Source organism: Blennius ocellaris, assembly GCF_963422515.1.
Source record: "Blennius ocellaris genome assembly, chromosome: 5".
In the NCBI taxonomy this organism is placed as follows: domain Eukaryota; kingdom Metazoa; phylum Chordata; class Actinopteri; order Blenniiformes; family Blenniidae; genus Blennius; species Blennius ocellaris.
The window spans coordinates 7,577,186-7,593,283 of record NC_137654.1 but is presented as its reverse complement, the minus strand read 5'-3'; the positions used below and the strand labels follow the sequence as shown (position 1 = coordinate 7,593,283).

General features: G+C 42.3%; 1 protein-coding gene across 1 annotated transcript in view; it reads left to right on the top strand.

Moving 5' to 3' along the window:
• Positions 1-15,609, top strand: part of LOC308130153 (plexin-B1-like) — a gene marked incomplete at both ends in the record, with an annotated part of 17,206 nt that extends 1,597 nt beyond the window's left edge. Inside the window, 13 exons of the mRNA XM_080496352.1 lie at positions 103-249; positions 1,255-1,438; positions 2,322-2,425; positions 2,534-2,618; positions 3,616-3,788; positions 4,788-4,948; positions 5,550-5,697; positions 5,784-5,848; positions 6,775-6,850; positions 7,016-7,090; positions 13,770-13,902; positions 14,905-14,999; positions 15,505-15,609. Coding sequence (XP_080352478.1) covers positions 103-249; positions 1,255-1,438; positions 2,322-2,425; positions 2,534-2,618; positions 3,616-3,788; positions 4,788-4,948; positions 5,550-5,697; positions 5,784-5,848; positions 6,775-6,850; positions 7,016-7,090; positions 13,770-13,902; positions 14,905-14,999; positions 15,505-15,609 — 1,551 coding nt within the window. The remainder of the gene's footprint in view (positions 1-102; positions 250-1,254; positions 1,439-2,321; positions 2,426-2,533; positions 2,619-3,615; positions 3,789-4,787; positions 4,949-5,549; positions 5,698-5,783; positions 5,849-6,774; positions 6,851-7,015; positions 7,091-13,769; positions 13,903-14,904; positions 15,000-15,504) is intronic.
• Positions 15,610-16,098: the final 489 nt, after the last annotated feature.

Genomic DNA, 16,098 nt, shown 5'->3' with positions numbered 1-16,098 from the left:
TTATTTAACAACATTTTTAACCCTCCTGTGAAGAGATTGAGTGGAGTTTCTTTGATTTTGTTGCCCGGGAGGCGTTTGATAAGTGCTTGTTGTATTTGTCAGGAGTCTGCAGGCGAGTCCTTCTACATGCTGTTCAGAGCCATAAAGCACCAGGTGGATAAGGGACCGGTGGACGCCGTGACGGGGAAAGCCAAGTACACGCTGAACGACAACCGGCTGCTGCGAGAGGACGTGGAGTACAAGACGCTGGTCAGGGAACCCCCCCACCCCCCCCCCCCCCATCACACATCCTGGACAGTCACATTCTAGCACCATTTTCACACATTCTTTTTAAATTCCTATTTTCTCTATTAATCTGTGACTTTGTCAGATAATGAAGCAGCATGATCAGCGAGTACAATACAAAGTGCATTCTTTTTTATTGATTATTACTTTATTTATACATGCATAATCAGGGCGGCTCAGCATGCTGCAATGTACACGTTTTTATGTTTTTATAACAGTGATTCATCGTGTTTCCATTCACTGAGCTCCTCCAAACCACAGAACTGTAGATTCTAAAGACATGTTTATTCGGCTGACAGGTGGAGGTCACGGGGCAAAAAAAAAAAAAATCGAAGGCACAAAAAATCTACGAAAAATAATCAACGGCAACAAACAACTTTGCTTCTCAAAGGCTTTCTATGAATATATATAACTGACGAGGAAGAGCTACTTAAGTGTTTGTAGTTATCATGATATTTTTCTCATTATCGCCATGAGCAGACGTGTTCAACAGAAAGTTTGATGACAGAACACTCGCTTGAGAGTTTTTTGTTTTTTTAACTTCTCTGATTCACTAAAAAGTAAAATAAACACGTTTAAACACACAAATTATGCATTAAAATGGGTTACAGTACCACCATGGTATCATAAAATGTGTTTTTTTGGCAAAATGGAAGTTGACATAAGGACAATATTTCGACATTAAAAAAAAAAAGCTGTAATTTGTCATACTTTATATTAAAGAGGCCATATTATGCAAAATTGACTTTATAATGGTTTTCTAACAGTAACATGTGTCCCTATATCCTCTGTGTGAGGCTCCAGAAAGTCTGTCGTCTCCCTCACTCGTTTTCTCCACTTCCTACTGAACGTGTGCTCATACAGGCGGTTTCCCCTTTGTGACATCATGAGGGGGAAATAGCCCCTCCCCCCTGTCCCAGCACAGTCAGCCGGGTAAAGAGGCTGATGAGTCTCGTTTCTTCTGTCCAGACTCTGAATGTGGCGACGCCGGCAACGGCGACCGGCGGCGGCGGCGTTGTCACGGCGACGCAGATGGTTCCCGCTAAAGTGCTGGACTGTGACACCATCACACAGGTGAAGGAGAAACTTCTGGAACAAACCTGGAAGGGGACGTCGTATTCACAGAGGCCGCACATCGACTCACTGCTCCTCGGTACGATTTTATCTATTAACTCTAGTAAGAAATGTAGAAATAGTTTAGTGTTTATTCTTTCTTTTTCTCTCTTTCTTGAATGAAACGGAGAAAGAAACCTTCAAAAGTCCAACGAATTAGATTCAAATAATCCCGTACTTCAACATGACTCAATCTCACATTTAAATGTTTTTATTCTTTACGCTCACTTTCTTCATCTGTCCAGTTTACATCAGATCAGCAAATAATTACAAATCACACTGAAACCAAACGTTCCAAATATTTATTCCTTTAGAAAAATGTTTATTCGTGTATATATTGTTTGTTTGGAAATAAGTATTTAAGAATTGTGTTTATTTATTTCACAATGTATAATAATATACAGTATAATAATATACAATAATAAACTTTTCCTGCATTGGACTGTAATCATGTGGCTTTTTGCTAATTTTGTTTACATATTGAACGAGAGGTGAACACAATTTTTTCTTTCTTTGAAAAGAATATTTTAGATATGTATTAATTAAAAAGAAATTAAAATATGTATGTTTTTCAACATGTACAAACATTTAAGGAACTTGGTTATTTTTGGTTTATTTATTGATAAAATGATTATTTTTTCTGTTTATTAAAAATATGTATTTATGCATTTATTTACAAATATTTAAGGAATGTATTTTTCTTGCTTTCTTTTTAAAAGGGGATTATTGTTTATTTGGGATTATTATTTATTTAAAATAATTCTTTAACAATTAATTTGTGTTAATTTTACTGCTGAAGTGTAAAAAGGTATTTGTGTCTTTAAGACTTTTCGTCTCTTTCAAAAAGGTCGAGGGATTTTTTTTTTTCACCACTTTGGTTTGAAAAGTCTCTCAGCCGTGTCGTGGGTTAATTCTCCCCTCAGAGTGGCGTGCAGGCGTGGCGGGTCACCTGATCCTCTCGGACGAGGACCTGACGTCCGTGGTTCAGGGCTCCTGGAAACGCCTCAACACACTGCAGCACTACAAGGTGAGGACACACACACACACACACACACACACACACACACACACACACACACACACACACACACACACACACAGAAAAGCTCCAGTAAGGTTGACGGTGTGTTTTCAGGTGCCTGACGGAGCGACGGTGGCCCTCGTCCCCAGAAACAACAAGCACCACCTCCACGACAGCCACGACTACATGCCTGGAGAGAGTGAGTACCGACAAGGAGACGTGGTCTGATGGGACCTGGGCAGTGTGTGTGTGTGTGTGTGTGTGTGTGTGTGTGTGTGTGTGTGTGTGTGTGTGTGTGTGTGTGTGTGTGTGTGTGTGTGTGTGTGTGTGTGTGTGTGTGTGGTTTGAAGGTGTTTAAGGGATTGGTTTGCCCTGAGTTCAGACTCACAGGCTCAATTCTCTCAAACTAGTTTTGATTCTGTTCACGTGATGTTAAATTTGACATCTTAGTGCCTCTTATGTTCAGAATCCGTTACACCAGGGGTGTCAAACATGCGGCCCGGGGGCCAGAAGCGGCCCACCAGAGGATCTAATCCGGCCGTCATGTGATTTTGAAGTGTAAAAATGAAAACTGACAGAGGCTGATCTAAAAACACTAGATTGGCAAAAATGACATTCAAAACCGCCCTTGGTCAGAATTTGACCCCCGACATGAATGCATCTGTGGAGGTTCACATAACGCAACGCCTTTCACAATAAAACAACGAGTCCAATTTATGTGAAGTGATACTTTAGACACATAAACTCAAAACCATTTCCAGATGATGACAAATTGTTTTAATTCCGAATACGATATCTAGATAAAGGTGACTGAGGTTTTTTTTTTTAGTGTTTTTATTTTTTTTTTACAAATATAATAATATCTGATTTCCTTTAATATGTAAATTTCAGAATAGTCTGGCAAATTCTTGCAGTTACAAAAGGATGAAAAGAAGGAAAGACTTTGCATTTGTCCATATCTGCAGTTTAATATGTAATGTTTGACTTGTTGGGCCTCCAGAGGTCAGAGGTCAGAGGTCAGGTTGATGTGGCTCCTCAACTGAAATCAGTTTGACGCCCCTGCGTTACACAGTCAGACACTGCACTGAGCCTGAGCAGCCAGCAGAGGTCAGTGTTTGGCTGGTACTCAGTTGAGATGGTCTGAATGAAGTTGAGGGTGATTTGTGGAGACGTTAACCCCCCCCCCCTCCCTCCAGAGACCCCCATGCTGGACGACGGGGACGAAGGAGGCGTGCGGCTGTGGCACCTGGTGAAAGCCAGCGAGGAGTCGGAGCTGCCCAAACACCGGAGGGGCAGCGTGAGGGAGCGAGGGGGCGAGAGGGCCAAGGCCATCCCGGAGATCTACCTCACACGCCTGCTCTCCATGAAGGTACAGCCACCGCTGCCATACCGTAGTACCTGGACTACACGTAGTACCGTAGGACCTGGACCACACGTAGTACCGTAGGACCTGGACTACACGTCACATCCCTCCGAAAATATGCTGTACTGATAATTAATGTGAAATAAGTCACAAAGTGGGTAATAAAACCACATTCAATGTCTTTATGAAGTCAATAGATTATATAAACATGTTGCTGTTAAGATATGAAAAATATCTTCTTTTACTGTGCGTCACCTTCACGTAATCTTTATCGTGGTGGAGAATAATTTAATTGAACAAGACATACAAGTGGTTATACGTTGTAACAGAACATCAAGTAAGCATATGATTAAATTAATAGTACAGAAAAAAACTAGAATAGTAATGTGTCTGATTATAAAATACAACAATACATTTTCAGTATAAAATAAATGTTCTTACATTTTTAAAAGTTTTATTTAAATTATTATTCCTTTTTCTAAAATAAGAATGATTAGTGTTGGGGAAAATAGATGAATAAATAAATATTAGAAATTAAAATCTACATTAAATTGATACAATTATCTATTGACAAGCATATTAATAATAATAACAACAACAATAATATTAATAATAGTGATAATAATGGTATTCATTTTCAGAGCAATATTTTTCTTTTATCATTTTAATTGTCTTTATTTCTGCATCTATTTGTGATAAATATTGAAGCTCCTCTCTCCTACTTCAGTAGACAAATACACAGTAAGAAACATTTTTAAAAAATGTTATAGGGAGAAAAATATGCAAATTAAGAACATTGCCAACCATGAACAATTTTTATTTAAATGAACAATCATTACAATAGATATGATAACTATTCTTTAAGAAGAATGACGTATTTCCAACTTTTGGGAAACTAAACATGAGTTAAAGTAGAAGGTGTGGACTTGGTAGAAAGCCAGACTGCCCCCCCCCAGGGGGTATTTAGTGAGAGGCGTGGTGAGACGGTGTGGTCTGGTCCCTCAGGGCACGCTGCAGAAGTTTGTGGACGACCTCTTCACGGCCATCCTCAGCACCAGCCGGCCCGTCCCGCTGGCCGTCAAGTATTTCTTCGACCTGCTGGACGAGCAGGCGCTGCAGCACAACATCACCGACCCCGAGACCATCCACATCTGGAAGACCAACAGGTTTACACACACACACACACACACACACACACACACACACACACACACACACACACACACACACACACACACTTTCACCTTCGTCCCTCAAAGGATCTTTCCCGCTGCACAACTCTGCCCCCTAGTGGTCATCTGTGGTGTTCCTCTGTACGAGACGGGCCTCAGGAAGCTCACTGAACCAGATTAGGAAGAAATGTTTGTGTTTTCAGCCTCGAGCGTTTAATTTTTCCCCAGTTTGTCTCTTCCTGGTGAGACGTAAGCGAGTCAGTGTGGACTTCCTGTGATCAGCTGGCATCCTGATCCACTCCACTCCACTCCACTCCACTCCACTCCCCTCCACTCCACTCCGCTCCACTACGCTCCACTCCCCTCCACTCCACTACGCTCCACTCCACTCCGCTCCACTACGCTCCACACTCCACTCCACTCCACTCCACTCCACTCCACCCCACTCCACTCCACCCCACTCCACTCCACTCCACTCCACTCCACTCCACTCCACTCCACTCCCCTCCACTCCACTCCACTCCACTCCACTCCACTCCACTCCACTCCACTCCATGGGACTCATGAATCACACGACTCTCTTCCCACCCGACAGTCTGCCGCTGCGGTTCTGGATCAACATCCTGAAGAACCCGCAGTTCATCTTCGACGTGCAGACGTCGGACCACGTGGACGCCGTGCTGTCCGTCATCGCCCAGACCTTCATGGACTCCTGCACCATCGCCGACCACAAGCTGGGACGGGTGAGCGAGCGAGCGTGAAGTGAACCCCCCCCCCCCCCCCCAGATTCCTCCTCTGTGACTCTCACCCTGGTCTCTCCCTCGCCCAGGACTCGCCCATCAACAAGTTGCTGTACGCCAGAGACATCCCGCGCTACAAGCAGATGGTGGAGAGGTAGGAGCGGGGCAGCCCGTCGCCCCACTGACCCCGGGCCATCTGGGGGGGTGGGGGGGGGGGGGGGGGGGGCTCCAGACAGACGGTAGACGGAGCCTGCGAGGCGCTCATGCTCGGCTGGGCGCAGAGCAGACTGCTGCACTTCACACTGCTCACGTATGGAAGCAGCGGCGGGACGGAGGTTGTGTTTCCTACATGGATCTTCTCACACCAGAGGTTCCGTCAGCAAATAGTTCCACCAAATGTTTCTGCCGCTGACGTTTTCCACCATCGACTCATCAGGATTCAATTAAATCCAACAAATAATGGAAATATTCAAAGGGATTTGAATTCTACTGTAAATACATCTGAAGCTAAAACTACTAAAAATGGCCAGAAAGGTCAAATAATTGTTTTATTTTGTAATTTATGTTTGCATATATTTTTTATTATTTGTTCAGCTTGTTATGAAACGACATGCAAAGAAGTACTTTATTAATCCTGGAGGGAAATTCTTTAAATGTGTGTGAATAATCTTTAAACAGGTTTTTGTACTGTTTTTTTTTTTTTTTTACATTCAAGCAATCTGAAGTGCATTAAAAGTAAAATCTATTATGAGTAGGAGCAGTAGTAGTCGTAGTAGTTTATTAGTATTAGTATTATAATACACATGAAACCCTTTCAAAATGAATCTATCTGATTGAATCTATATTTTCTGGAAATACACAAAATCAAATCTCCATCCAACGTACACACACATTGTACACACAGAAATACACATAGAACACATATACCTAGTGCAACATGCCTGAAAAGACAAAAGCTATTTAATCCTTTAATCCAACAATCATCCTGCTTGTACAGTTACTGTAGATTTGTGAAAAGGTGTTGATGTCAATCAACCAATCCTTCATTGTTTGAGCGTTTGGTTCTGCTTCCTCCTCCAGGTACTACGCCGACATCCGTCAGACCATCTCGGCCAGCGACCAGGAAATGAACTCGGCTCTGGCTGAACTCTCCCGCGTACGTGTTTCACTGTTAGCATCAGTAACGTCACTTTTTAATTATTATTATTATTAAGGCCACCATCCGGGCGGCTGCATGACAAGAGCCGGGAATTAAACATGAACGACAGCCGAGGCAGCTTCCGCCCGCTGACGTCTCTCCATTTTTAATCTCCTCACACAGAATTACGCGGCGGAGGTCAACTGCCTGGTGGCTTTACACGAGCTGTACAAGTACATCAACAAATACTACGACCAGGTGAGTCCCTCACAGACGCGGCTGCTCGCTTTGGCTGAGAGGTATTCCAAAGCACAAATCACTAAATCTGAGTAAACGCTGTCAGATTATCACCAGGAATCAGAGGGTTTTTTATTCCAGAGTTCACAAAATCGCCACCAGGGGGCAGCAGAGAGCTGCAGGAGTTAAAATCACTTCTGCCTTTAAATGTCCAAGAAATAAGGAAGAAACAAATTAAGAAACTATTTTTCCCCACACATTTCAAGAGTTGAATGTTTTGTTTGTGTGACGCTGAGCAACTCAAATAATGAAATAAGCTTTTTATTTACAAATAAATGTTATTGCTCAGGCATCCCAACAGCAGAAAATACCAACATCCTGTGACAGGAAAACCACAAATCACTACTTTAATTCAATTCCAAAGCTCCTGATGTGCTTTCATAACTGATATTTTGTAGAAAAACTAAAGTTAAAGTTTATTCCTGTAACATCAGAAATGTAACTGAACTTTCCACCATTTCTAATAATAGTAGATCAACAAAATCCTGCCTTGAAACATCAATATGTCATTAGCAGAAGTGTCTTTGTGTGTTGTGCTCCACAACAATCGGCGTTTCATGCTGATGTTCAATATTTCAGTGTCTCGTTTTGCGACTTTCAGCCTGTAACTTGGCCTTTCTTTGCCCTCGGTGCAGACTGACAGGCTCATTCTGGTCAGGTTGGGTTTACAAGCTGCTCATGTCTTGATCATATTATTCAAATGTGAACCTGGAAGTCTGAGCTGAGGGCAAAGAAATCCCTGTGGCAGGAAAGGAAAATGACTGTAGAAAGTGAGCATGTGTACACGCCCATCAAAGTACCGTCTTTTCCAGTCACTTTCTTTTTTCATTTATCTGGCTGGTTGGAAACGACCCATATATCAAGCGATACCACATCAGGCCACTAGATGTCACTGCATGACCACAAAATGATGCACTTAACCCCCATTACGACAGGATTTGACTGATTGTTCCACATTACCTCGTGTAAAATGTCTTGTAATGTGAATACTTTTAAGATCAGGTCTTTAAGCTGGCATTTGATTGCTTCCATATGTTGTTGTGAACTAAAGTGACAAACACTCAGTGTGACATGTTATAATCTGGAAACTGCGGTGCCCTGTGATGGTGTCGTCACCAAGTAGTGCCAGCAGTTGACGGCACTTTTCCACCAGGACCTACTCGGCCCTCGTCGCCTCTTCTCCACTCAGCTTTGGTTGTTTTTACAATGTAGTGCCACGGCGGTGTGGGCGGAGTCATCGGAGCGTTTCCCCGTCGTGTACAAGGAATCACCCCTGACATGATGCGGAGCAAACGTGTATTGTATCTCAGCTCAAATAATAAATTAAGTACAGAGGTCCCTCGTTTATCGCGGGGTTACGTTCTAAAAATAACCCGCAATAAGTGAAATCCACGAAGTAGTTAACTTTTTTTTTTTTTTTTTAAAGTATTATATATGTTTTAAGGCTGTAAAACCCGTCACCACACACTTTATACACTTTTCTCAGACAGGAATTAACATTTCCTCACATTTCTCTCTTGTTTAAATACTCAAAGGTCAAACCTTGGTAGATTTTAAAACATAAACATTCCTCAGCCTTCTGGCTGCGACCGCAGGTTCCTTTGTCGGTGCAGAACGTTTTGTCGACATTGTGGGTTTGTCAGGAACTAAACTTACAAACATGCAGGACTTCAGAGTCTCACTGCTGTCGATCAGACGTTGACGTATATTTGACAAGTGGAACACATTCGAGGACATGAGACACGACATGGAGATTGATTGACAAGTGTCTACAGTCCCTTAGCCAATCAGGACACTGTATGTTCATACACTGTTAAAAAAAAACATGCAAAATTGCACACAAGAAAATCTGAGAAACAGCGAGGCCACGAAAGGTGAACTGTGTTATAGTGAGGGACGACTAGTATATATTTCCATATTTATATCAGTAATATTACAAAATGTGGATTGTTGCGATCGCGCTTCACTGCCCGGTGTCTCGGTTTCACTGGTGCCCCTGTTAACTGGTGACTTATTCAAGGAGCCGTTAGCAGCAGCTGATGTTAAAATAAGACAAACAAACGGTACGATACTTTCTGTATTTCAAAGAGTACAAAGTGTTGTCGATACGTACAAAGATATTAGTAGTTGGTAAGTCTGTTCTCAACCTGTTGGCAGACTGCCAGAATGAAGGAGCCTGTGAGCCTGAGCTCAGGGCATCAAAACCCACACTTTACAGCTTGGACTCCTGTCAAGGCAGAACTGTAGCAGAAGTCACTTGTTAACAAAACAAACTAACAACCAAGTGTGAATCTGCTCGACTCTTAACTGGTGAGTTGTCTGTATTGTCAGCATTTGAAACTGAAAACAGATTTTTTAATTACAAATATCTTTGTACGAACTGACCAATCTTTTTCCATGTGCAGATTCTATTACAGACAGACGACGTTTGCAGATTCAGGTTGACGTTGACAGATTCTTTCTCACACTGACAGCTCTGACTTTAGACAGACGGAGTGAAATACAGACAGATAGTTTAGCGACAATCTTCCTCCCACAGTTTGAGCTTTAATGGGAACGTTAAACGGCGTTCGCCAGGACAGCGACTGGTTTTTACACGTCGTGGAAAAGCGTCAACAGCGAGTGGCTAACCCACAAAGCTACATGACGCTAACAGCAGGAAGAGCGCGACCATAGACCTATACAACTAGAATTATACAGAGGTTTATGAGCAAGAATCAGTTTCTAAAGTTCTTTGTGCTCTCTCTTCTTCTGCGTCTTCAGTTTTCCACAGACTTGAGGAGGGGAAGTGGAGGAAAAATGTGAAAAGAAGCGAATGAAAGCAGGAACTTCTTCAGACAGTTTTTTCCCTCTTGTGGATTCATTCACCTGGAAAGAAGAATCACAGTTTTTTGTTTGTTTTTTTTTGTTACTTGATGTTTTTGTGAGGAGAGGAACTGCACAGAACATTCCCGCCTGGCGAGACGTTGAACAAGGACGTAAAAAGGGAAGAAAAGAAAAGAGGACTTGACCTTTTTTTTAACACCGACAGAGTTTCTTACCCAGTCGTGTCAAAGTCTTACGAAAAACGACAAACGATTCTTGACGTTTCCTTCTTTAAATCATTCATCCAAGTCTTACTTGATCCCGCCGCCGCCTCACGTTAACCGTCGCCCTGGTTTCTCTTCACTTTAAAAAAAAATTCCTTTTCCTTTGACGGTTTAGAGCGTCGGCCTTGGACGGTACGACACCGCTGACTCTCAACTTGCTGAGTCAGCGTTTTTGGGGGACACAAAAATGTGTGGGGAAAAAAAAAAAAAAATCTCCAGAAAGTGGAGAAGATTCTCGCTGGAATCGGTATCGATGTGGTTAAAAGGGTGAAAGCAGTCGTCCCGACGCGAGCATGCTGCATGGTGCCCATCATCCCGTCACAATCTCAAACAGACTCACGACTTCCACTTCTTAAGAGTTTTCATTTTGACGGAGCTCAGAAAAGACGTAGCTGAAGACTCTCGACGTGTTTTCTCACCAGTCGATACAGATTTTAGACCTTTTTTCTTTTAAGAAAAAAACAAAAAAAGGAATCCGTCCCAAGTTTCACCGACGTGGAGTCGAAGAAACATCAAGCCTCACCGGAAATATGTCGCTTTTTGTTTTTGTTGTTTTGTTTTTAAGTTCCACGCCGTGAATCCAGTGTTGTCAGATTCAAATCATCACATAGGAGTTCTGACCTTTTTGCTTTGCTTTACATGGTTGTGATCTGCCGGAGCTGCGACTTTATCCTCAGTTGTGGTTGTTGAGACGCTCCGGCGTGATTTCCTCCGTCGGTCCAATCCTCCAGATGAAAATAGCGGCTTCGCTCAAACTGCTGCTTCTCCGTCGAGCCAAATCTTCCCCACCGGCCCTTTGACTGGGAAACCTTGTTTTTAAACTGCGGTGCCTGTTGCTGTGCGATGCCACTCGTCAAAGTCTTTTATTAGATGTTTGTTCAATTTAATTTATTTGTTTATTTATTTTGTCGCTTAAGTTGTTGTTTCTTCCAGACCTATAAAAAACAAAAAAACGTTGTTTTCCTCCAGTTCACGTCTTTTTTTCCTTTCTTTTTTTTTTCAAAATAATGTCTTTGTTTTTTTATTACTTCTTGGTGTTTTATCTCCATCGTTGAAAATCAAATTCACAATCAGTCTGTTGATTTGACTCTTTTTTTAAAAAGACGTAGGAATGATGGGTTTTGTAACGTTTGAGGCGATTATCATGTACATTAAGAAGAAAAAAGAAAAGGAGTTTATTGTGATCGTCTGCAGCACAGGCGTGTCGTTTGTGGCTCATCTGTGTTTGCGAAGCTCCGTTCTGGTGTTTGTACTGTAGATGGTCCTGACTTTAGCCTCCGCCAACTAACTGCTAGGATGAACTTAACAACGACGTAATGTGACGCAATAAAGTGATCCAGATGTTGACGGCTGTGTCGACTCATTGTGGGGACGTATGACGCAACTCTTCAGCGCGTCCACGTGGTTCTTATCGGCCCACAAACATTGTATTTGAAGCTTTTTGTCCCCAAATCCAGCTTGTCCTTGATTTCCATCCACTTGAATATTTGATCATTGAGCCTCATTCAGAACCTGCTGGGATTCAGGAGCTGGACTGGCTCCGCCCACATGCCCATATTGGGAAGAAGAGGAAGTGCTTCCTCTCCTTGTGCCATGTGCCATTGTTTACATCCTATCTGTTGCTAAGTTATGGAGAAACGCAGTTTCTCCTGAACAAGTCGTGACTCTGCTGCTGCAGCAGGACGTTTCAGAATGTTAGTGAAACACATTGTGTGTCTGAATATGTTCATCAGCTGCACTGAATCTTTTCTTTACAAAGAAATCTGCTGTTTTAACAGCTAATAAATGACTATTCAGACCAGTCTGAGTGACTCTGACCTTATCCAACCATGTAAGATCAGATCATTGAATGATCCTCTACTAATGATCATAATTATTAGCAGACAGGAGAAAATCCTGAACCTCCATTTAGTCCTGGAAATAAATAAAAAGATCTCCTCACAGTTATCAAGTTATCAGACTCTGCAAAGCCTACATTTGATCTACAGTCTCTATCAGCACAACTTCGCAGACATGAACAAAAAATAAATAAAAATACTTCACAATAAACAAAACAACAACAACAACAAAACAACGTGGGATCAGCTGTTGCTAACGAACCAGCCTGGTGCTTAAAAGGTAATATAAAGGCATATAAATCAGAATATGTTACTCACAGCTCCCACATTTGCTTTATTAGAAGTTTAGTAGCTAATCCAGCGTCGTTCTGGAATGAAATAAAAATTAAAAGATATTAAAAAGAAGAGTAAAATCTGTAAGTAACAAAAAGTCAGCAGCTCCCTGGTTGGTTTGAAGACGTGAACAAGAAAAGCTTCCAAACAGGTTGTTGGTGATCAATTTGAACTGGAGAACATGAGAGTTGATGAGATGTAATGTTGCTGCAAATTAAATTAAACTAATCATATAACCCTTTATTTCCAGGACGTTAGTGCTCCCTGGAGGTGATGGGGGGGGGGGGGGGGGGTCAAAGGTCAGGCTCAGGGACCCTTAGTGGGTTTTTTTAACTTTATCTGAATACCGGGCTTATTCTCAGACTCGCTGGCCGAAAATACTAAACAAGCGAAAATTGCTAAAAATAAGGAGGGAAAGGAGGAGGATATGCTAAAAAAATAAAAAAATAAAAAGCTAATAATCGGATAAAAGTGGCTAAAAAAGCTCAAACGGAATCAGTTTTTTTCTAAATTGTCATGAAATATCATAAATATACATTGAACAAAACTGCATTTAATTTATATCAACTACATTTAACTTTATAAACTGATCTTTTATGGTTTGTCTTTATTTCCAACTTTTTTTTTAACAAAGACAAACAATCACGTAGCAAAAATAACGAGAAGGGAAAATATTTATACTGTAAATCAATAAATAAATATGACTAAAATCACAACAATAAGAAAAACTATTAAAAAATAGAAGCCCTCAGTCATCTATAATAATATTTAATATTTTGCTGTTCCAGAGGACGACATGCTTCTCCAGCTCCGCCCCTCTTTATCTCTCCCTCCCTTATTATTTGATGATTAAACGTGTTCAGTGGCTCAAGACGCTTTTATTTTGGTGGGAAGAGAGAAATGGAAACGGTTGCAGACCCTTGTTCTGGATCATCACTGCTCCTTTAAGTTCAGTTGAACATTTCCAGCGTCGGAGTCCAACTGAGGAAGACTGTGGTTCCACGTTTATTGTGGGTAATTGATGATGAAACCTGCGTCCTCATGCTTATTTCTGATATTTATCACCTGCTAGCACAGTGATCTAGATCCTGGCACACACACACACACACACACACACACACACACACACACACACACACACACACACACACACACACACACACACAGGTATTGTGAGCCTTGAACACGTGTTTTCTCTCAACTTGTCCTTGTCTTGAATATAATCATATTATGGTGAACATCATCATATGATCCATGCAAATTACTGCCCTCTAGTGCAGCCTGCTGTTCAAATATACTGAGAGCAGCAGCACTGTGGATGACCTCTCATCACATTGGTCCTCATGATATGAAAACATTAACTCTGTTTCACCCTCACAGACTAAAGTGTGTGTGATGGATCTGAAGGGCGCAGCCTCTTCACATCACACGTATCTCCATGGAGGAGACCCGCTGACTGTCCCCATTGACTCTCTCCTTCCTTCACACGTAACCAGCCCCCGTCTGCTCACAGGTATCGTCTCTGCATCTCGTCCCCACGGTAAAAACAAACCACCAAGCTGAATGGGACCCGTAGTTAATGTGGGATCTCCATATTCATGTTGGAGTGTTCTCTCTTCAAGACTCCCCATGAGAGATTTCTTCAAGACACCATTCATGATCTACTGTATGTGAGAACGTGTACAGAGTAATGCATGCTAATCGTGGCAGGTTCAGAGCCCATAAGAATGTCACCAGGAGTCAGGTCATGTGTCACCCTGAGAAAATGAGCTCCTAAATCTGCTGGAAATCTTGAACTTTACTTTGTGTTACAAATGGTGGACTCCATGTGAAGACGAGATGTCAGTTTTGTCTGAAGGTATCTCACTGATGTCCAGTAAGAATTTGCACTATTTGGGATTGATGTGAGGAAGGAGGACACAGAAAACATAATGTATAGGGGAAAGGCTTATTTCCAGTGGCAAGGCCTCATGGGAAAATGCAGAGAGGATGTTGTAATGAGTTCCTGTAATGGAAAGAAGTGTGTCCACAGTTGGAATTGTACATTGGTATGGCTAAAATATCCCAACGAATGTGTATTGAGCAACTGAATGTGATATATACAGAGTCCTGGCAGTTCCCGCAAATACATTTTTAAACCTTAAAATCAATACAGTTGTCACTTAAACAGTTTGTGGAAAAATACTTCAAAGGATTTGTGGGGGGACGGCCTGACCTTGTGAATCTCCTCCACATAGGCGAGTCAGACGTGATGGAAATTCCAGCCTCCCTCTCCTGGTGAGCCTGCGGGCGAGCGACAGCGGTGGTGAACTCACTGCTGCAGTCAGGGAGCTGCAGGTGGGCTGCATCCACTCCACACAGGCCAGTAACAAGGTCCCGTCAGGAGCTGACATGGTGCCGCCAAGTCCAGCAATACTTGTGTCAAACTCACTAAATGAGGTGGAAATGAACACCTGGTCTCATGATTTGCCCCCAGACTGGTGAGTTTTACTGGGATCACCTCACATCCCTGCAGCAGCAAGGCTTCAGTATAGAGCCGGCGAGAGGCAGCATGGAGGAGGTCAAAGACGTGTCGTCACCATCAGATGGAGCCCCGCCACTGGGTACAAGGTGAGGAAGAGCTGATGACTCTGCATCTCTGCCGTGCGCCGGGATAGAACGCTTGTATAGGTTTGTGCTGTTTGTATTCAACAATAAATGAGTGAGCTAATATTCTTCTGATTAAAAACAAAACAAAAAGAAGAAGGTTTTAATCAAGTACAGCTCCAAATACAGCCCTGATTTAAAGATGACAGTATTTAGAAAACATTATCTTATCACTTATTAACTTAACATTCCTACTGTGGTGGTCTTCCTTGGTTACATACGGTTTCATGTATAGTTCCGTCTACCTATTACTGGTTTCACCTCCTCCTCCTCCTCCATCCAGAGCTTTTCAGATACAGCATTTGAAAAGGTCTCCTCAGGTTTCCACCAATAACATCCAGCATGTTCCTGTTTTTCTTCCTATTCCTTGTTCTTATGCAAAGCTCGGCGTCGCACTGAGGAATTACCGGGAAACCCAGTCACACTTTTTATGGGTTAACTTGCGCCCTGGTTTGTTTGTGTGTTTCAGCCCTACGAGGTGGTGCAGGCGTGCGTGCCTCTCACCGTGAAGGGCGACGAGACGACTGTTTCCAGAGTCGCCCTCCTGGCTTTGGTCTCTGTGACTGCCGACTAAACCTCTGCAGCCCCGGGATGCGGGCCAGCAGGAAGTCTGCTCACACGCACTATATAACGGACAGGGATCGACTCTATCCACCCAGATGAAGACAACGTTCCATTATTAAAGATATTATCTAAAGATTTCATCCATTTCATTCCTCTTTACAGTGTCTGTGGGAGATTTATTAAATAGAGCAGATCAACGCACACTGAGCTTTAGATTGCAACTCAAAAAGCAACAATCATTTTTAAGGCTCCTGTGACATGACCAAAGGGTCATGTGACTTTTTCTGGACTTAAACTGCTCTTGATAGCACTGCAAAAATCACTAATCATACCAGTGGACAATATAAATAGTGAAGAAGATGGAAACTAAACATTAACAGTGTAAATATAATCTATGGATCAAATATATCCGACACTGAGTGTTTTGTCAACAAGAAAACTTGCGCTTACCCGTATATATATTGTACGCATTGTGAGAAGGTGAGGACAGCTTTGTTAT